At 49.9% G+C, this 22,526-nt stretch overlaps 1 protein-coding gene across 1 annotated transcript in view; it reads right to left on the bottom strand.

Moving 5' to 3' along the window:
- Positions 1–224: 224 nt before the first annotated feature.
- Positions 225–22,526, bottom strand: part of NUP98 (nucleoporin 98 and 96 precursor) — a 41,482-nt gene continuing 19,180 nt past the window's right edge. Inside the window, 19 exon segments of the mRNA XM_086630653.1 lie at positions 225–577; positions 787–898; positions 1,365–1,519; positions 2,352–2,593; positions 3,833–4,054; positions 4,603–4,742; positions 6,071–6,214; positions 6,448–6,605; positions 7,375–7,644; positions 7,936–8,162; positions 8,948–9,368; positions 10,493–10,646; positions 11,724–11,900; positions 16,509–16,676; positions 16,915–17,092; positions 17,394–17,532; positions 18,413–18,526; positions 19,717–20,021; positions 21,479–21,595. Of these exon segments, the coding sequence (XP_086486779.1) occupies positions 360–577; positions 787–898; positions 1,365–1,519; positions 2,352–2,593; positions 3,833–4,054; positions 4,603–4,742; positions 6,071–6,214; positions 6,448–6,605; positions 7,375–7,644; positions 7,936–8,162; positions 8,948–9,368; positions 10,493–10,646; positions 11,724–11,900; positions 16,509–16,676; positions 16,915–17,092; positions 17,394–17,532; positions 18,413–18,526; positions 19,717–20,021; positions 21,479–21,595 (3,661 nt within the window). The 3' untranslated portion in view covers positions 225–359.

Raw genomic sequence — 22,526 nt, 5'->3', positions numbered from 1 at the left:
GAACTCGCTTCGCCATCCTCTGCGCCGCCACGGGAGGAGCGAGAAGGATGTGCCCGGGGAGGAAGCCCACCCCCTGCCCCCCTCCACAGGTACCACCTCACCTGCAGACCGGTTCGGCAAGAGGCGCTTTATTGATTCCAGGAAAACGTCGTGTGGCTGAGGGTGCCAGCCAGCAGGAAGGTGCAACCAGCCCCAACGCCAGCCCAGCTTACACAACTCCTGCGCTACGGCTGGTTTACACCTCTGTGGAAAAACCTGCGCGGCTGGAGAGGTGGTGCACCCTCAGAACAAGGATAACGGTTAACAAACGGTTAAAACTGTCAATCCAAGAACTGTCCACCCGTGGAAGGGCTTCCTCCTCAGTGGGTCTCCACGGTCAGCTCCCGCAGGTAGGACTGGGTGAGGCTGCGGAGCTCCTCCAGGGCGTAGTCCTCCGGCAGAGGCAGCCGCCCGATGTGGGGGGCGAGCAGGCGCAGAGGGACGCGCTGCGGGTCGGGCGCGGAGTCGGCGAGGGGCTCCGGGGCGTGCTGCAGGCTGAGGACCACCCGCAGCAGGTTGGCAACGCGCTTGGCCATGTCTGCAAAGAGCAGGAAGAGGGGTGTTCCCGCATGCTCCGCGCCACGCTCCGGACTGGGAGCACCGAGGAGCTCGCCCTGCCGAGCGGTGAACTTGGACAGCCATTCCACAGGAAACTGTGGAGCAGAGCATTGGGTGACAGCCCATGCTGGGCGGGCTCGTTGTAACTGCCCTTCCCCAGGGGGCTGCGAGATACTGGTGTCACTGTACCTGACTGGGCCAGGCGGTCCTTGGCGCTGCGGCACTGGATCTGCTCTATCCTGTTGCACAGCGACGTCACTTTGGTATGTAACCGCTCCAGCTCGTAGGTGGAACAATCCAGCTGGAAGCAAACAGGACAGTCAGCCCCCCAGTCACCCAAAGCCCCCCAGCAGCACCGCTCGCCGACTGCCCGAGCGCACTCCGAACCAGATCTGTCCAACAGGAGACACTCTACGTGGAAACTGGTTTGAAGTGAACACCTGAAGTGCGGGAAGTGGGAAGTCTGGAGCTGGATTAGAGGGGATGGACACGCAGACTCCTGCTAACTACCCAACTGCTACTTTGGCTCCTTCTCCTTCTTGTATCTCACTGCCATGCTCCACAGAGCGTGTTCGCAGGGCAGAGCCCACATCTTTTGGCAGTATCCACCAAATCTCTCTCTATTCCCAGAGATGCACCATGTTTGCCTTTGGCAGACACGGATGTTGGCACTGAACGGCGAGTAAAGGGTTATTCTGAAAACGAGAGTGTGTAGGAGCTTCCAAACTGTAGGGAAAGAACCAACAACAATCGTTTCAGTCTGTCACCTGTTGAATCCTATCAAGCATCTCAATCACACGGATGTAATCCAGGTAGACCAGCCCGGCCGTCTCCCAGTCCTGGATGAGCGCACTACGCTCCGGAGGGGCAAGATCTTCCAGGAATCCTTTCAGGTACTTGTAGTTCTCATTAATAATGGCATCTGGAGAGAACAAGTGTGTTAGTTCCAGAGCAAACGGGCTGCTTACCCCTTGGGAACACGGATTGTTAAAGAAAAAGCAACCGATGGGCTGTACTCGGTCAGGTTTGTAATTCCTGACACTGCCAGCCACGGCCAGAAACGCTTACTGGATCTGTGGCCTCCAAGAGGGAAGTCTAAGGCCCTCCCATTGCCAAGCTAGGGAAACCCATGGGATGGGGGCTCCAAGAATGTTCCCTGAGGCACCTCTGGCACAGGAAGGTGGATGTGCAGAGGGTCAAGCACTGCCCTTCTCAGTGAATCACCATCACAGCAGGTATCCCGAGAGCCATTTCGGGTCACTCTCTACTAACCCTGCTGCTAGAAAGGCTCCAGGTGATCTTATGGCAGCCTTCCAGTGCCTAAAGGGGCTACAGAAAAGCTGGAGAGGGGCTTTGGACAAGGGTGTGGAGTGACAGGACACGGGGCAATGGCTTTGAACTGAAAGAGCGGAGATTTCAATGGGATCTAAGGAAGAAATTCTTCCCTCTGAGGGTGGTGAGGCACTGGCACAGGTTGCCCAGAGAAGCTGTGGCTGCCCCATCCCTGGAAGTGTTCAAGGCCAGGTTGGATGGGGCTTTGGGCAACCTGGTGTAGTGGAGGGTGTCCCTGCCCATGGCAGGGGGGTTGGAACTGGATGATCTTTGAGGCCCCTTCCCACCCAAACCATTCTGTGATTCTATGAAACACAGCCCTGCCCCTCCATATTATCCAACGCCCCAGGACTTCCGTTCCGACCACATTTACATGCGCCGTTCAAAAGACAGAATGAAAAAAATAAGGAGAGCAGCCTCACCTGAAGCTAAGTGCCTGACGACCAGCTTGTGACACTGGTTCCAGTGCCCAGCCTTGAACAAGAAGAGGGCTTCTTTATGCTTGTCACCCTCCATCCTTGCTCGAACCGCCTTCGCTTCATGAATCCACTCGGGAGGGACGCAGAGCCTCTGCGTCAGAAAAGTCTCCTTGGCCCAAGACTCGGGTGTCTCGGAGAGAACGCAGTGTCGGCTCAGGAGCTCCCGCACGGCCTTCTCCCGAATGCTGGGGGGAGGAGAGGACACGGCGTTATTTCAGTGGAACTGGGTGGTCTTGGAGGTCCCTTCCAACCCAAACCCTTCTGTGATCCTATGAAAAATCAGCTGAATTCCTTCGGCACAGGGTAACTGCTAAGGAAGAAGTCACTGCCAGCGTTTTGTAACATCTCAAGTGCTGTAGGCTAAAACACGTCTAAGCACGATCCAGGCCCCTGAAGTAAGATCCAGGCTCTGTCCGACGTTATCGGTTGGGAAAAGGTTCTGTCACAACGTGGCCATGGGAGCTGCAAGCATTAACGGCGAGAGACCCCTCTCCAGAAAGGACGTGTTGTTTACAAGTTTAAGACAATTTTTTCTCAAGTATGTCACAGCAGAAGCAAAACATGCACGTGGGCGACTCCCCAGCGCTCCTTTCAAACACACTGCTGCCCAGCTCCAACGGCAACAGTTACGATACTTGGCATTCATGTTGTCAAGTTCTGGAAGGCGGGAAGGGCCACAAAGGTGATGAAGGGAGTGGAGCACCTCCCTGATGAGGAAAGGCTGAGGGAGCTGGGTCTCTTTAGCTTGGAGAAGAGCAGACTGAGGGGGGACCTCATTCATGTTTATAAATATGGAAAGGGTGACTGGCATGAGGATGGAGCCAGGCTCTTCTCACTGGCATCCAATGACAGGACAAGGGGAAATGGAGATAACCTGGAACAGAGGAGGTTCCACTTAAACATGAGGAAGAACTTCTTCCCAGTAAGGGGAACAGAACACTGGAACAGGCTGCCCAGAGAGGCTGTGGAGTCTCCTTCTCTGGAGATGTTCCAAACCCGCCTGGACGCGTTCTGGTGTGATCTGATCTAGGTGGTCCTGCTCCGGCAGGGGGATTGGACTAGATGATCCTTTGAGGTCCCTTCCAACCCCTGACATTCTGGGATTCTGTGAAGCATGCGGAGCCACAGGCAGGACAGCCCTGGGGTATCGCAAGGGCTAGGTGACCTGCTCCTGTAGCACAGCTCAGGAGTGACACTCGTTACAGAACAACACTACTTAACATCTAACAAGGTATTTAACTAAGCAGAATTATTCCTGGCACACAATTTTTACAAGCGGCATGATGTTCTCCAGCTGTGCAGTTCCAGTCTAACGTGAGAGAAGTCATAATTACTGTACACACGGCAGGTCTTTGCAACGGATAACACGTTATTTTCAAGAGGGAAAGAAAAAAAAAAAACCACCCACAAAGTCTTTTACTCACTGCGTGTCAGGCTCATGCAGCAGCACAAAGACAGCCCACTCCCAAAGCCCTTCGCTTTCCAGCTGGGCAGCGTAGCTGGCGTTCAGCACTCCCTGACTCTGCTTGAACAGATGGGTGTAATTCAGGGCTCTGAGCACTTCCCACAGGTGCCAACTGAGACGATAGTCCAGAGGGTCAGACGTTACGCTCCTGGGATCGAGCAGCTGGTCAAGATCATAGTGCCTGGAGAGAAAAAAAAAAATAAATATTTGCAACACAAATCGCTACTTGTGTGCACATAAAATCAGAAATTGGTGCTTCATCCACCTCTAGTTGTTTCACATGTGATTCGCATGGGTGTGGGGTGTTGGTTTGGCCTTTTTTTAATCACAAAAAACCAAATACAACAAGAGCAACTGTTAAAACCCTTTTACTTTTGAGTTTGCACCTAGACTGTCACAACCTCTTCTTTCGTACGTGCTCCTCCTGCAGATTTCTCAGCGCCTTCAGAAGAGGCAGCTACGGGGAAGCACGATGACTGCACCCTTCAGAAGCAGAAAACATGTAAAGAAAAACCCCACAGATGTGCTCCAAGGCTTAAGTTTCATCATCTATCCCATCACCGGCAGCGTCACCACGTTCTCTAAGGGCGCACGTGCACGACAGGTTTCTGACCACTAAGCGGTTCTGCAGACACTGAAGCTGATTTCATCCCCCTGGTTTAGGAGTTGGAGAAGTCACTGACCGATCAAACGTGTCTGGAGAGTTTGTGAACTATTTGACCCATTTACCTGTCACTGTAGAGCTTTAACAAATGGAAACAGACATCCCTCAGAGGTCTTCCTGCATCGTCTTCTTCAATCACACAACCAGAATCTTCTAGGTAGGGAGGCAGAGGACAGCACGCGTATTTCTCACACTCTGGGGTGTTCTGAAGAAAGAGTTGTAACAAAGTTTGGGGACAGCACCCTGAACAGAGGGGTTCCCCAAGCTCCCTACAGCTCAGCAGGCTCATGAGCATACTTGCTGCTTCCAAGCAGGAGCTGCACCTGCTGCACCTGCAGCTAACACACAGCAACTAGTCACGGACGTGATGCTAAAAACATGAAAAATGCTTTGGAAAGCTGAATGTCGCCTCACGCCGAGCTCCTCAAAGCCACCGTGCGGGGTACGGTCAGCTCTCACAGACACAACCTGTATTTCTGAGTGACTTTGTAGCTGGAAAACCACATGGGACCTGATGGAGTGAAGGACGGTGCATCCCTGTGAGCTGCCTCTCCCTCTGCGGCGAAGCCACCGGCACCGAACGCACCGAGTCACCAAGAACCATTTTACAGGGCCCGGAACTGTGAGAGAACTGCTGTTGTTTGTACCATCTAACCAGTCCAGACCACCAAAACCCTCTTGACATTTTCACTGCTGGTGAGAACATCAGATCTGGGTTGGAAGGGCACTCCCATGTCCTGCTGGTTTCCAGTTACCAGCTCTCCTACCTGAAGGTCTGGAAATGAGCTGTATCCGCTTTTCTTCCACACCATGGGGCTGCAGTGAGACCACCCCAGTTCTGACCCAGTAGCACTACCTTAAGCTCACGTCATGATGCACCTAAAGCTCGGTGTTGTGCAGTGATGATCACGTTGCACTGGCACACAGCGTGCACAGATCACACTCAACACCCACGCAGCATCAATTCGGAGTCGCCGGACGCGCTGCTGTGCTCGGGCTGTCGTTAGTCACCCGGATCAAGGGCTGAACTACCTTTAGTTAAATGATTAAACACCTTTTTCAACAGAACCCTTTGTCTTTCTGCATACAGAGGCTGACAGCTCCACAGCAACAAACAAGGCTCTACAGAGGGACCTGGACAGACTGGATCGATGGGCTGAGGCCAACTGTATGAAATTCAATCAGACCAAGTGCCAGGTCCTGCACTTCAAATGAGTCACTCCCAGAACACCCTAAAGAGCAGGTCCTAAGCTTCTCCAGTAACCAGAATGACCAACAGGTTCAACCCTAGTGCTTTATTCCCACTCCAGTGGGGGAAGAAACCTTCCTATGAAGGTGAACTGAGTCAGCAGCTCATCGTTACAGCTGGTGAAGGGATTCGATGCTGTGACAACCAAAATGACGGATCCGTAAGCAATTCCATACTCGGCACCACCACAGGGATACTCGGCTGCTCGCACAAGTCTCAGCGCAGCATCAGGCAGTCGGGGGCACCGAGTAACGTCTCCGTCCACCCAGGCACGACCGACCTACCTGAAACGCCGACTCGTACATGGCAAGTGCCTTGGAAATAGAAGCTGTTGGTGGAAGCAGGTACCAGAGGTGGACAGCCATGCAACGCTTCCAGTCCAGCAGCGAGCACACATTGATGCTTATTCTCTCCGACAGCTGCCACACCTAAAGAAACAAATCACTCAGTTGAGTCCAACTATCCCACAATGGTCGGTACGGAACAGGTATGCAGCAGTAAGAGGTTACACTAGCAAAAAAACCAAACCAAACCATCAGCACCTTGTACTCCGTCCCTGCTGCGTACCACATGCTGTGGCTGAGTGCCACAGGTTCAACTGGACAGCTGACACAAAGGGGAAGCCGAACCAGTAACAAACCAGCCCAGTATCAGAACTCACAGGCTTTCCTGCAAGCAGGGCAAAGATCCGCAGTCTCTCTTCCTGGATGAAGCAGTCTGCCTGCAGCCTGTGCCAGTCCACCAGCTGCATGGTGAGGAGGTCCCGCACGGGCTGGCTGCCAGCCAGCTGGGAGAGGAGCAGAGCCAGCCTGTGGTCACCTGGAACGGGAGACAGCAGCACATCAGGCAAATCCTCCCACCTACCAGGGCCACAGCTGGCTGTTTCAGAAGCGTCAGGCACTTTGAGCAGCCTACAGCTGCACATTTGATTCTTGTGCACAATTTCTTATCAAATAAACCACTCCATGAACATCTACTAAAGGGAGGTGAGGGGAGAAGGCAAAGGATGGGAAGAACAGACTCCCCAAAGGAGACACAAATGGAAAGGTTGCCCAGAAAGGTGGTGGATGCTCCATCCCTGGAGACGTTCAAGGCCCGGTTGGATGAGGCCCTGAGCAACCTGATCTAGTTGGAGATATCCCTGTTCCTTGCAGGGGGGTTGGACTAGATGACCTTTGAAGGTCCCTTCCAGCCCTAACCATTCTATGATTCTACGATAAGTTGTAAGATTTGAGCCGACGTAAAAGACCAAGATGAAACTAGCCTAACAACATACATTTTTAAAAACAAATGTTACGCACTTAACAGCACTTCAATTAAAAATAACAGTAATTACAGAACTTTCCAAAGGAGGAACTGGCTTTCTGCGCAATACCAAGTACCGGATGGCATCACTGCCTGACTCTCGGAGCTGACACGTTCCTGGAGCAGCACGCAGACCAGCCAGCCCCCGCCTTAACCACAGTCTGACACGGGAGAACCTCACTCAGAGGGGCCGGTTACTACGAGATCTCCAAGTTGGAATTCTCTTTGTGTCTCCCCTCCTTCTCCTTCACCCCCAGAAAGCTGAGAAATTCCAGCATCTTACCTGACTGCTGGGCCAGCCTGCAAGCTTCACCGATCCTCTTCCCAGTCAGGCAGCTGAACACGGCCTCGACGTGATTCCCATGTCGGGACAACGAGACTTCCTCCTCGATCCGTCCCGCAGCAGTCTCCGACAGCCAGCGAGAGAAGGCTCTCCTGCGCTCCAGGGCCAGCAGGTACTCACTGGGCTCCTCCAAGCTGGCCTCCAGCTCCTTCAAGTTCCCCCAAATGGCTTCGCATAAAGTCCACGTCAAGCACCAGTGCTTCACCACAGCTGCCAGGACAGAGTTATCCAGTCATAAGGAGTGAAAACACGCAGAAGAATATTTAGAGACGTCTCATAAGCGTAACCTTGTAGGAATCTTACAGGATCTCCTACTGTTACAAGCTGATGCAGGAAGCCAGTTAGCTTCCCAAACGCCAGGAACCACGTTTATGCTTTCAGAAAGAACGCTGAGCTCCGATCAGGTTTTCTGTTTTATTCAGGTTGCACCGCTCCGATGCAATCTGGACAGTTTTCCAGATTCACTACCACCCACTGTGAAAAGAATCATTGCACACTCACTTTCTGTCACAGCAGGATCCTCAGACACCTTCCTAACCCAGTCGGCATAGTCGTGGATAGCAGAAACTCCGGGGTTGGGGGCCAGAAGAGGACAGTGCTCATCCATATGGACAGTGCTGTGCTTCAGCTTTATCTCCAGAGGGATGAGATACATCTGGTCTCTGTCCACCTGCCGTTGTTCTAAGCTCAGCTTCTCCACGTGAACCTTGAAAGAGGATTCTGAGAGTCTGGAGGTAAAAAGAAGATAAAAACCAAGAGTAATGTTCTGAACTGTTCTCCGTGCAAGCCAACTGCACCCATCAAGGAGCAGCTGCACCTGCTGAGTTTGTCCTGATTTTAACAAAGGCAGGAAGACACAGGATCCAAGGTCAACAGCCAGGCACAACCAACCTCGCTACACCACCTGGGATTCAGAACCAGACTTTGGCAAACAAACCTCATTGAGCTGGGTGCTTCCAGCTCTCAAGAGGCAATAAGCACCTTACCATGCCCCAGTGCTTTTTGTGAGAGCACCTCATTCTGCCAGCAAGTCAGATGTGCTGGAGAACATCAACCAAACCAGTTTTCTGAAAGACTTCAACGGTAGAAGCTCTAGCTATATTCCAGTTTAGGTACCCAGGCAAGGTCTGTGCACCAACTGCTTTACGGACAAGCAGAACTGAGGGCATCTGAGTATCTGAATTCAGAAGCTGAACAAGGAATTTCTTAGGTGGTGCAGATATCCTCAGTGAGAATCAACAGCCAGTTAGAAGCTTCCTGGACAATTCTGAACTTTTTCTCTTTAACCTTTTGCTGGATGATGGTGCTATTTACTTGTTAAAAAAAAAGCCAAAACCAAAACTACCCTTACTACACTATTCCAGGTCTTTGAGATACAGATTTTCGTAAAGCAGCAACCTGAAGGAAATCTCCGCCTCTGCGTGTCAGAAGGGAGTACTGACCTACAATTAGGATTCTTCCAAAAATGAAGGGAGAGTATGTCAAAACCATCCTGAAGGAAACTACTACTCACGATTTTGGAGCAACAGGAGTTGGCAGGAATCCGTATTCCACGGACTCACACTGAAGATCTTCCACTTCACTTGATCCACTCAGTACATCTCCACAATTGACAAGCGTCCAGTTGGGTCCCCAACCAACACGAAACGAGCGCCCCATGAAGAGTCCCATATCCATCAGGAGCCTCCCTTTCCTGTAGGTGATGGACTTCTCCAGAGGCACGAGGCCCTGCTGCCTGCGGACACCGACTGTTTTAATCTGTACTTCGGGGACTGAGGGAGGGACAGTGAACACAGATGCCAACGGAGAAGTCGCCGACCAGAGGGCAGTAGGAGGGGGACTGCTCAGGGTCCCTGGTGCCTTGAGATCTTGCGGGGCAGCACTCGGTGGCTGGAAAATCACATTAGCAAACTTGGATTGCAGCAGCCCACCAGCTAGAGGGAAGAAGCAAGGAGAATCTTTCAATGAACGGGGTGCTTACTTTTAAGCAGAACATTTCTGGTATTTTAAAGCTGTTTCAGTATTTCTTGAGCAGCCAGGGAAAACGTTTGCCTTGTCTGTGGTTTGTGACGACAAGATGTAGCCAGGCATGATTACCTGCAGCACCGAGACCCGCAACACCCACCGTGCACAGCCTGATCTGCACTATCCAGACAGCAGCACACGGTGTTTCAGCAACACCAGTACAGATACTCACCCCAGATTCGCACTTTCCAAAGTTACTGATTTAACGGATATTGTCATAGACCGTTAGAACAGAAGCACCTCGCAGAGAAAGTAGACACTGATTGCTATTAGCAGGGACAGGGCTGAAACTGTCCCTGGGGAAACATCTCAGGTGTGCTCATTTAATTCAGGAAGCAACTCAGTGCTTGTTAGGTGGTATTATTCCTACTGGAATCCCCAGTTAGTGGATATGCTGGGTGTAAACAGCAAGGTTTCAGTGGCAGGGGGGGCTGCAGGGGTGCTCCCTGTGAGAAGAGGCCAGAGGCTGCCCTGTGCTGGACACAGCTGAGTCCATCAGAGGAGTTAGTGTGGCACCTCTAAACCAACCAGCAAAGTTGGTGGTGCCTCTGTGAGAACTTCAAAAAGGGCAGAAAACACCATGCAGGCAGAAAAAGAAAAGCAAAACCAGCAGTGTGAGCACCAGGTCAAGTGAAAGAGGAGGAGAAGAGGTGCTCCAGCACCAGAGCAGGTAGAGGAGCTGGGAATGAAGGAGCTGAGCCTGGGAAAAGGGGGGCAGAGTAAGAAAGCGTTGTTTTAATTTCTCTTTGTTTCTCACTACCCAAACCTACTTTAACTGTCAGTAAATTAATTTTACTCACGTCTGTTTACCAGTTACTGTCGCAACCAAAACAATCTCATTTTCATCCAGTTTTCTCCCCCCATCCTGATGAGGAGTGTGAGAGAGAGCAGCTGGGTGGGCACCTGCTGCTGGCCAGAGCTGACCCCCCCAGCACACAACGGTTCCGCCGTACGTTCAGCCAGCGACAGGATTTTGCCTGTTAATATCAGAATCAAGCTCTTTTGTCACACAATACGTGGTTTCTCACAATACCTGAGTATCTTTTCTGTCCTTGTGATTTTGAAATAGGGAGCCTCGGAGAACAGATCTCTTGAGAAGTATCCGTTTTCACAGGTTGCTTCCCAGGATAATGATCCAGGATCCAATCGAGGTCATCTTCATCAGCAAGCAAGGAGGCTTTCATAATCTGAAGAGGTGGCAAGGCAAGCCCACGCGTTAGCAAGCACTCGGACAGCAGCAGCTGATCTCAGCAGCTCCTTTCCCAACAAGGTCACTTCTACACGTTCCGTATGACAACACACTCGTGCCACAAACACCCCAGGTGACAGCGAAGGCACACGGTTCAGGAGAACTGAAAGCAAGCTTGTCAGTATGACAGACTTTTACAAACTACCAGTTAAATTGGTGTCACAGTACTTGATAGGATGGGTGTGACATCCCAAAATAATCATGTTTTCTGAGATCTTAGCTCTATCTACTTGTTTTTCAGCTTCAGTAGCACCTTCACTGTTTTTTCCTCACAAATTAAAAACACAGTAGAAACCCACAAGGGTTCCAGGTACTACCCTTTCACCAACACCAAAACCCAAATCAAGACCAGTTATCCTATCACCTTGTTTTCCAAACACTGGGCCCAGGGCAGTCCTGGCTGGCTATCAGTTTAGCTTACTACATTGCCCACACTTCAAAATTTGGAAGTCTGAATTCTCATCTTAAGATGATAGACATGTAAGTCTAACATGTTAAGTTTTAATCAAACTACAGGTGTGATTTACAGTTTATTACTAGGTGGCATATAAGTGCGCTTGGGAGGCAAACTGAGACATTAGAGTTATCAAAGTCCTCTGTTTCATGGAATCACAGAATGGTTTGGGTGGGAAGGGACCTCAAAGATCATCCAGTTCCAACCCCCCTGCCATGGGCAGGGACACCTTCCACTACACCAGGTTGCCCAAAGCCTCATCCAACCTGGCCTGGAACACTGCCAGGGATGGGGCAGCCACAGCTTCTCTGGGCAACCTGTGCCAGTGCCTCACCACCCTCAGAGGGAAGAATTTCTTCCTTAGATCCCATTGAAATTTCCCTTCTTTCAGTTTAAAGCCATTGCCCCGTGTCCTGTCACTACACACCCTTGTAAAATATCCCTCCCCAGCTTTCCTGTAGCCCCTTTAGGTACTGGAAGGCTGCGATAAGATCACCCCGGAGCCTTCTCTTCTCCAGGAAAAGAAAGGAAATCAGAGAGGGGAAACGGCAGGACACTCACCTGTAAGACATGGGGGTTAATACCCAGGGTGGAGGCGATGTGGGTCGAAGCAGGCACTGCCTCTGGCTCTTCTATTATGTCATCTTCTACAACGGGCTCCTGGGGAGGCTCCTGGGTGATGTCTGCCATGTCGCTGTCCAGTTCCACAACCCTGCCCAGCTGCTCCACTTCGGGGATCTGGGGACACATGCAGAGGCCACGTCAGACAACAACAGATTGCAACAGTTTGCAGAAAGAGTACTTAATCACCTGCAAACGAAGCAGAGTGCTCCCTTGCTCGTGTCAAGACTCCACATGAAGTTTAGAGATAAATATATATATATAACCTATTCCCTTTTTCTTCAGAGTTGTAACAGACCAGCACAAGTTAAAGGGAAGGAGAAGTCCTGGTTCAGTGATGCCCTCCTGAAGTTCACCAAGTTCTGCCATTCGGTTTAAGAAACTATTCTTCAGCTTTCCGTATTTCATGCGACCAACAAAAAGGAAGAGAGTTCTGGGCATCCTGTCTTCCTCCCCTTCTCCCTCAAAATGCTAACACACAAAGAAAAGTTTCCTCTGCCTCAGTTCAAGCTGGGACCTTTTAGATGACTGAGCAACCAGTTTAAAAGTAGCAATTGTACAGCATGAGCTTGTGGCACCACTGGTGGCTGATGAGCAGAGGAGCCACTGCTTAGTTTCTCCAGCTGTGACACTGTACAAATCAAAAACATCAAGTTAAGTTCTTTGAAATACAAAGTTTTAAGTGGACAGGAGCCCCTTCCAGATGGTGCAAGACTGGGTCACAGAGTGCGTGTGCACACACATGTAAAAACGGGGTTTGGTTGGGGTTTTTTTTGGGTTTTGTTTTGCATTTTAAACCAGGACAACTGTCATTGGACCAGGAAGTTGTTCAGTCTTTCCAATGCTACTCTGCTTGTCACTAGCACATCAGTAGTTAGAGAGTTAAATACACCACTTCTCTTCCAGTCTGCAGCTAAATTTCTCATCTCTACGACTAGTCCAAGGCAGGAAGAAGAATGAGTTTTATGGTTTTTCTGAAGACGATCACACAGCATCGCCTTTGTGACAAGCCCGAGGTGACCTGTAGACACACCTTCAACTACCTAAGACAAGGTGGACTCTCGCTCCAGGCAGGGCCAGAAAACGTTCAGCCAGTACAAACAAGCAGCAGACAGCTGAAACCATCTCTGACCGCTGTCACCACCTCCACTTGTGCCCAGCTTGCTGGCTTGGTGACAGCAGCGAGCCCCCATGCCGGTACCAAACCACGGAGAGTGATGGACACTGCAAACCATCCAACCATGTGTCAGCTCTGCTACCAGGAACTGTCTGACAGGACAAAAACCCCTGGAGAAGGCCATTCACTGCTGGTATCGTGCAGCTAACTGGCCAACCCAAGAGAAGCTCCTGGCCCAGGAGTAATTAGCCTGTGCCACATTAGCTGAATGGCCTTCAGGTTCTAACCTGGTGACCTGGAGAAGGACTTTTGACAAAGGTACATAGTGACAGGACTAGGGGTGATGGATTTAATCTGAAAGAGGGGAGACTTCGATGAGATCTAAGGAAGAAATTCTTCCCTCTGAGGGTGCTGAGGCACTGGCACAGGTTGCCCAGAGAAGCTGTGGCTGCCCCATCCCTGGCAGTGTTCAAGGCCAGGTTGGATGGGGCTTTGGGCAACCTGGTGTAGTGGAGGGTGTCCCTGCCCATGGCAGGGGGGTTGGAACTGGATGATCTTTGAGGTCCCTTCCAACCCAAACCATTTGATGGTTCTATGACCCTTTGGTTCCTGACAGGCTCTAACCCCAAACCTGGGCTCCCGTGCACTGGTTTTGCTCCAGTCTTAACAATTCCCATCCCCTGTTGCTTAGATACCAGCGCCCTGTGAAAGATTCATGCTTACAGCTTACTTGGTTTCCAGAAACAACGATGTGCAGGCTGCTGAAACAACGCTCCGGAGCGTTGCATACGGATGAGCAAGGAAACCGCGGCGGATAGTGCCCCGAAATCATGCAAAGGGATTTCAGAGCGTGTTCAAGCAGCTGCTCCTTTGCTCATTAGAGCCAGCCAAGAAACGCGATGAAGGTTATCAGATGAGGCAGATAAAAGGAGACCAGGGGGGCTGTAAAGATAGAACCCGATGGCAGACGTGGCAGGAGCCTTAGCCAGTGGCATCCCAGTATGCCCACAGCGCACAGAACAGATTTACAAGTCAAAATATGGTCAAACACACAAAAGTTTCACTGCTCCCTTCATTGCGCTTTAATGCAGCTGGTCCCTGGTGTAACTATTTCCTGTGGACCTTGAAACATTAATACATTAATTAATATTCAAGTTACTGAGGGACCTAAAAAAACCCCAAGTTTAGATCCTAAATGCTTCTACAGACCAAAGAACATGATTTTCAGGTGCTTTACACACCTGGAGTTTGGCAAGTTTTTAAGCTATGCTATAAGTTTCTCAGAGGTTTGGGAAATTAAGGTGTTTTTTTTTTTTCCTGTTTTCAGAAATGCAAACCTTAGTTAATGGCATGCAAGTCAAAGAGGTTAATTAATCCGACAAGTTTTTGCTAAGCACTTTTGAATCTGTAAGACAGGCCTGAATAAATCACACGTATTCCCAATATTTCTGTCTGCTTAAAACATCTGCTCTGGCTCCCATTAATCCGAACAAGCACCCAGCAGGAAAACCGAGCGGTGGTAATGCAGGCCAGTCTGTCAGCCAGCCCCGTGTTCATCTCAAGTAAAACACAAACGCTCAAGGAACGTACTTTCCGAGAGCAGGACGAACTGGCAGGTGTTAGTTAGCCAAGAGGAGCGATAAGGCAGCAGCTGCACACTCAGCTGGGATTGTCCGGAGCCAGAATCCATAGAAGAGGTGGCAGCTCACCTCATGTGGCACTACAGCAGCACGTTCTGCTCAAAGAGCACACTGCGACCAGGACTCCTACCGCTGGGATCCTGAACCGTCCTCCTACCGTTGGGACCCTGGACTCCTACCGCTGGGACCCTGAACCGTCCTCCTACCGCTGGGACCCTGGACCGTCCTCCTACCGCTGGGACCCTGGACTCCTACCGCTGGGACCCTGGACCGTCCTCCTACCGCTGGGACCCTGGACTCCTACCGCTGGGACCCTGGACTCCTACCGCTGGGACCCTGGACTCCTACCGCTGGGACCCTGGACTCCTACCGCTGGGACCCTGGACTCCTACCGCTGGGACCCTGGACTCCTACCGCTGGGACCCTGGACTCCTACCGCTGGGACCCTGGACTCCTACCGCTGGGACCCTGGACTCCTACCGCTGGGACCCTGGACCACCCTCCTACAACAGGAGTAAATATATTGGTTTTTTCCACAAGCAATAAGTGTGATTTGTTGTATCTCCTGATGCGACGAATGGACCCTTGTCCAGAAGGGCTCTGAATTACCCCAAGCCAATGGCCAATGAAGAGAAATGCTGCTAGAACGTCTCCAGTTTCAAAAGGACTAGACACAGCAGAAAAAAAGAAGCCAAAAGAGAAGTGTTCAGCCTATCTGACAGTACTGCCTCTTGAGCTGTTTTTCATGCTTTGACTTCAGAGATGCAGAAGTAAAACTCTCCTCCTCAGCTTCCCCGTGACATGACACATCAGGAATGCCAGCCACAGGCCAAGCAGCACGGTGGCACAGGACCCACGCCGCAGCGAGCTGCGAGCTTACAGCGCGCCTTTCGCTGTGGTCACGGATTACTGAAGGGGAAAACAGAACATCTGATCATGCACAGTGACAAAAAACTCACGGTACGTCCTGTCCAGCTCCTGGACACCCTCTGCTCAGCCTCCTGCACACCCTAGCTGCTGAGGGCTTACTTTCACAACCAGGCAATCGAGAACCCAGTTTTTGGGGAAAAGAAAAAAAACAACAAACCAAAACTACCCTGCTCTTGCTTTCTGTTTTATGACAAGTTAGTTCAAAAAGCTACCACAAACGTTTCCCATTAGCACCTGGCACAGAGTATATTCTATCCCATGGATGGCAGGATGCCTTCCAAATAGGCTGAATTTTACCCACAATGAAGCTTCTCCTAATTTAGCTTGACCATATCCATACTAATTCCACTCAGAAAATGCCAGCGTATCAGCTGCAATCAGACTAACCTTTGAACCCACGTAAAAGGAGTTCTGAAAATTGGCACTAGACCTCAAGAAGTCACCAGTGAACTGGACAAAATGCCACCTTCCCTTCGTAAGACAGAGACACGTGCTGAGGATGGTTTCAGAAAGCTTCAGAAGCAGCCACATCCAACCCAAATACACTTAAAAATTCAGTGTATAACCAGTGTTAAAAAAGTAGTTTTTAATAAAAATAGAGCAGGTTCTTAACATATAAACTATACAGTCTCGCATACTAAACGATGGTCAAGTCAAATTAATGCACAAACAACGTTCTCAAGGCAGGCAGCACAAGGCGTTATAATTCTATAGCATACAGTCAATATCCACAAAAATAAGTTCTCTTCCGTAAGTGCTGCAAATATGCCGAACTCAATCGAGACCGGAATTTAAACAGGAAACAAGGGTTTAAAGCCTTCCCATCCCCAACATTCCCAGTGTGAAACATCAAGTATCTTAACGAAAAAGAAACACGCAAGCACTCATCAAGAGGTCAGAAGAGCTATTGAGTTTGTGTCAGGTTTTGCTCTTCAGTTTCCAGGCTACTTGTTACTTCCAAACAACCACTCCCTTGGCACCAGTTATTCTTCCGTTTTGCTTTTATGAATTCCCTGTTAGCCACTGCCCTCCTTCTACCTGAGACGGAGGCGTTGGCTTGCTGCCATCCAGGGTCATTTGCTGGGGTGGCAGGTGCCCTGGGGGCGGCACAGGTGCGGTTTTCAACTTCTTGGTATCCACTTTTGAAGTATGATCTTCTTCCTCCGAATCCGAATCCTGCAAGCCGTACTTGGAGAAGTGTGGCACCTGCGTAACAAGAAAGGCAAATATGTCAGACCTTGGGAGAGAGATTTCAAGCATCCATTTCTGAAAGGCTCGAGCGAGGAGCGGGCTTTAACTGTCCACCTCGCACGTGCATGACAGCTGAAGGACTTGAGACAGTTTACAGAAGTTTAGCAAAGCTTTGGAATTTTAAATTCTCAGGAGACTCTCATTCCAGATTACTTCCAATATTCTCTAAGTCACTTCAGAACAAAAACACTACCTTGAACACCCACGAGCCAGTCTCTGGGCGGTATTCCTTGAATCGAGCACCCTGCTTCCGAGACACAGACTCCAGTCTGCCTTCGTAGTTCATCTCTGCCAGTCGCTCCGGGCTTTTGATCAGGCAACGAGATGTTTTGTCCGTAGGCCAGACTCCATCCAAAGTAACCTCAGCTCGCCTGTTAACAGCAGACAAAAGTGTAAGAGCCTACCGGGTCTGAGGCACAGCTGCGAAGGTCGGTACCCACACAGGAGCTGAGAATTGACCATGTGGGCTCAAAACTGCTTTTCGACCCAATTCCTGGTTCAGAAAATTGCAAGTAAATTCAGAAAATTCAGTAACTGCACAGCGCCGCAGCCTGAGCGCACACCTCGGGCTCAGAGTTCCTGGCAGCTGCCTGCAAACACAGGGGATGGCCAGCAGCATCCCCAGCATCCTCGGCAGCCACTGTCCCCGCGCGGCGCGTGTTTAAAATTCACCTGTTCAAACCTTCACCAACAGGCGGCTTTCTTTCGTCGTCGGGGTAAACGATGACCTCTTTTCTACGGATGTGGACTATGTCGTCCAGATTCAAGTTAGTCAGATCCACCTCTCCTTCAAAGTAAATTGATCCGTAACCTGCAAAACCAACCAGAACATCGGTCTGTCCACGAAAAAAAACTCACACCAGAGAACCTACGTTCCTGCTTTACACCTCCTTTCCCCACCTTACCCCGAGCTCTGTTATCTCTCCAGAACAACATACAAGTGATTCCTGCTTCCTAGTGTGGAAGTACCAACACGTGTTACCCACTTTTTTATAGCCAATCCTTTGGCAGATAGATTTATTTTAACTTGTGGCTGCCCCGTCCCTGGCAGTGTTCCAGCCCAGGTTGGATGGGGCTTTGGGCAACCTGGTGTAGTGGAGGGTGTCCCTGCCCATGGCAGGGGGGTTGGAACTGGATGATCTTTGAGGTCCCTTCCAACCCAAACCATTCCATGATTTGTGCTATCACCGGGCTATTCGTCCTGCCAACACAAATACTAAGTGTACCCTCAGCTTTATGGCACGTTTAGAAACAGGGTTTTAAAACCAGCATACACCATGGGATTTTTTTCCTTGAACAAAAGCAGTGAAGAACACCATTTGGGCTGAAGGATCTTCACCAGAGCTCAGCCAGCTCCAGTGCAGGTAACAACTAAGATGGAGGCGATAAGATCAGGTTTGCAGCAACGCTCCAGCCAGCGGGGATTTTACAACTTTTCTGTTTAGGAACAGCGGGCATCTCAAAAGCTGCAGGTGCTTTTGTTCTTTTCACACTCGAGCTCCTCAAGTCATCCCATAACACAGGCTGCCAGTGCTCCCAGTGTGAAACACGACAAGCCTGTGGTGCAAGCTGTGCACAATGCAAGGACACTGTTTGCAATCACACTGAGGGCACGGAACCCAGAGTCAGGTTCCACAGCTTTCAAGCCACTGGTTCAACTTGAAGCATCGCGAAAAGCCGTCTGTGCTCACCTCTGCGGCCTATGGTGAAGCCTGTCACGACACATTCATTCCTGTCACCGGTCAGTCTAGCCAGCTCCTCCATGGAGGGGATGGTGTAATAGCCGGCTCGTGTTAGCACAATTCCTGCAACAGAACCATCCGTGAGAACTGGGTTGTCAGCAAGTTCCCAACTTCAGCATTTCAAGAGTTTCATTTCCACTTCTTTGCAAGCCTGGACAACCGAAGGTCCCAACCGAACTGAGGATCAGTGCAACAAAAGCAAACAGAAATCAGAATGCCTTATTTCCGCAGCCTTCAGCGCCAAGTGTAAGACAACTGCTAGGCCAGGTTCTTCCAGCTGAGCAATCCGGCATCGGAGAGCAGGAGCAGATGTGTCGGTAAAAGGGAAAACACAGACACATACAGCACCACTGGACAGACACACTGTCCCCGCTCTCGTAACCCGGGGGCTGAGGCACCTGCTGACCAAGATGCAGCATCTCCGCATGCAACAATCTCCAAAGCATTTTCAGCTATCGGTTTGCCCACTGATCTTTAAAATCCACAAAAGCCTTTTGCATCTGCAAGTTCTTGTCACCAGGGCTTCTGAAGATGTCACCTGCCAGTTTCGTTCGATGCCACACTCTACCTGACAGGATCTCTTCCTCTTCACTTTCTGCAGATCACTCGAGGCAAAACGAAGAGACACCAGACCGAACAACCTAACACCCCCCACCCGTTCACCAGTCACAAAGTCTTAGTTAAGGGACTTCTCACAACATTTTCACAGTTTACCTGTTTCAGTTTCACTAAACCCTGAGATCAGAACTGACCGCACTGAAAACACACGCTGTACAGAAATGGCCATGTTCTATGGTCCACTGCTTTCCTGCCAAACTCCACCATGCAGTTTGCACCTTGGTAACTACCAAGCATTAGATTTCTCTTGCTCCTGAACGACAGTCAGCTCAGTCTACTACTGCAGAACAACCGCAGATTGGGTCCTCCTCCTCCTGCATCTCACTACCTCAGTCTAATATAAAATTGGTTGATGAAATTTAATTGCTCATTGACTCAGCAGAAAAAAATTTCTGTACTAGGTAAGAGCAACCTGGTGTAGTGGAAGGTGTCCCTGCCCATGGCAGGGGGTTGGAACTGGATGGTCTTTGAGGTCCCTTCGAACCCGAACCCTTCTGTGATTTGTATTCCAAAGAAAAGAGGAGGGAAAGGAAAAGAGAAAAAGCTGAGGGTCTAAAACAGCAAAAGAGAACTTTAATGAACCGCACATGAAGCACTGTCAGAACTGCAGACCTGCTGCCCACACACAGACTGACCTGCAGGGTGCAGATGATGGACAGTTTCGGGCTCTTCCTCACGCTCATCCTGAAGAGAATCATCGTGAAACGAGGCATCCTCGCTGCTGCCCTCCAGGCTGTTCCGCAAGCCCACCCGCATGTTCAGAGCCACGATGGTGTCGTCCACGCTGCTCGGCTGTTTGTGCCCCGTGCTCTCCGGGGTCTGCGGGATGGGCTTGGCGATGGGGTTCGTGTAAAATCGAGTGATTTCATGATGGTCCTCCTCCTCCTCTCGCTCACCATCTTGTCTCAGGTTGTCATCGGGAGGTACCGACAAAAAGAACCTGAAGAAATGAAGAATAAGTTGTATTATTTAGTTCTAAGGGCCTTATGTCAACATTAAAATTCTGATCTCTTTCATATAAAAAGTGAACAGCAGTGCCAGCAGACTGAGGGGAGTGATTATTCCTCTTCACTCGGCCCATGTTAGACAAACCTCTGCCATTTTGCATCTCATCTGGGGCTCCTGCTACAAGAAAGACAGTGGTAAGACCGGCAGAGGGATACCACGATGGTCGGGGAACTCAAGCACATGCCCTGGGAGGGGAGCTTGAGTGAAATGTGTTGCTCAGTCTGGAGAAAAGGCTTGCAGGGGGGCGCGTAACAGCAGCCTTCCAGCAAAGACGAAATTCAGGCTCTCCACGGATACGCATAGCAGAAGGACGAGAAATAACGGTCAAATCGGAACAGGGAAAGCAATGAGGACAGTCAGGCATTGCAACAGGGACTCAGAGGCTGCAAAATCTCTGTTCACGCAGGTGTGAGGGAATCAACTGGACAGAGACCACAGCTACCATGTCTGAATTCAGTGCTGAGACTGCTTCAGGAACAGAGACCCCCGTCCCCCCAAAGTCACTTCCCATCTGAAAGATTCAATGAGTTGTTACAGACTCTTGTGCCCAAAATGCACATTGCTTTAGAAGAACAGGATGATTAAATCTTGCAGGCACCATGACCAAATTCAACTTGAGAACACTGTTGTGAGAGTCACTCCAAAACAGCAGCTTCAGAGAGCTTCCTGTTGGACCTGGCTGCTGGCAACGCAGCTCACAAATGCCTCTGCCCCATTAGGAACTGCCCAGCTTGGGACTGAGGTGATCAGAAACAAGGTTCCCCACTCCCATAACCGGTTCTTACTTCTAGTAGCTTTAAAAAAAATCAAAACATTGAGCTGGTCAGGCATTTTTACAGTCTCTGATTTAAATCAAAAAAAAAAAAAGAGAGCGTTCATCTGAAACATGGCCACTGATTTTTAGAGGAAGCAGGTATCCAGGCTTCTGGGGTGGAAAAGAAGGCCTTAGAGATTCGTCATTTTAATGCGTAGAAAATACATTACTACTACGAGACATTTGGATCAGCGGAGCTTCCTAGCAATTCCCACACTACTGAGGACTAAACAGAAGGAGGAGTTCTTCTCACCTCAAGGTCAGGTCTATCACTTCCCTCAAGAAATGGCCTAGTTTCTCACTACAAGGAATGAAGAGAGACGCATCCAGAAAGTAAGTCATTCCTCTTTGAACTCCTGATTTGGATGGAATTAATCAGTATGCGACCACTCAGGAAGAACATACGGCTAGTTTAAGAGGAAATGATTCGCACAACAGGTCAACTGGATTCCAATCAACAGCAAAGACGACATCCCTGAAAAGAACTACCTATTCTATTAGTAATGATTTAGAGACAAGTATGACCAGTCTGCATTTCTTGTAAGTATAAACACCTGCATGATGAATGAACATACCGATCTCCATTCTTTGGATACTCTGATGGAGAAGCCAGGTCTTCGTTTTCTTGATTGACAGGTGAGAACAGATTCCTACAGTTGAGATTCTTCAGAACCAACTTTTTGTTGCTCTTCCTAAAAAAAACCCAACACCGATAAAAAAAAATCACAACACCAAAGAGAAATTTGGATATATCCACTGCATTAATGTATATCTCATGCTTAATTCACAGGCTCCAGGGACCAGGAACCAGCTGTAGAAGACCTGCTCCCATATTCAGGACATATCAAGTCTTCTGTAAGAGCACTGCAGTAGCTGAGATACTAAACTCCTTGGAATTCCATTCAAGGCTTTGGTTTATAAGTGTAAAAACGCACAAGCCACTGAAAGCTTCAAAACCCAAGTTCAGTAAACCACAGTATTGTCTGTTTTAAAAACCAGCTTTTCCAGCAGAGGCACAGAGCCCTGCACAGAAAGTCTGGCCCACAGGTGCACGTTCTTCTTCACTACAGGGTCACTTGACGAGCACATCAATGGCCAGGCTAGGGTTCACTGCCTCCAGTCTGAAGACCCTGAACATCCGTGTCAACTACACTCAGAAAAGTCTTAAGTATCCCTTTGTTCTCATCTTCTGTTCATTTGCTGTTTTTCGATAAAACACTGAGTGATTCAGTACTCTGCTCTCTCCCTGGAAAGTGAGCTGATGGTTCCAGCTAAATTAGAAGACAACCCAAGTTCACAAAAGTTACAAAACGTTTTCAAGAGGCCTGTGCTGAGACAGGCTTTCGATGACTGACGCATCTTTCCTCAAAGTTTGCTGCTGTTTGTTTTTAACTCAACTCCAAAGCTTTCCCAACCCTTCTCGTTTGATTGCCACTGCTGCCCTTCCAGACTGAACCCCAAAGCTTCAGTGGGGCAGATCTGCAGCATTGTTATCCACTTCTCCCAGAAACACCCGTGTGTGGGTGAGACAGAACCAGTGCTGGACTAGGAAAGTGTCACAAATCAGGCCTGGCATGGGATGTGTCACCAAACCTAATGACACTTCTGCTTCGGAAGCAGGAA

Source organism: Tauraco erythrolophus, unplaced genomic scaffold (genome assembly GCF_009769465.1).
Source record: "Tauraco erythrolophus isolate bTauEry1 unplaced genomic scaffold, bTauEry1.pri scaffold_45_arrow_ctg1, whole genome shotgun sequence".
NCBI lineage: Eukaryota > Metazoa > Chordata > Aves > Musophagiformes > Musophagidae > Tauraco > Tauraco erythrolophus.
Note: the sequence above shows the minus strand (reverse complement) of the source record. Positions and strands in the feature narration are given on the sequence as shown.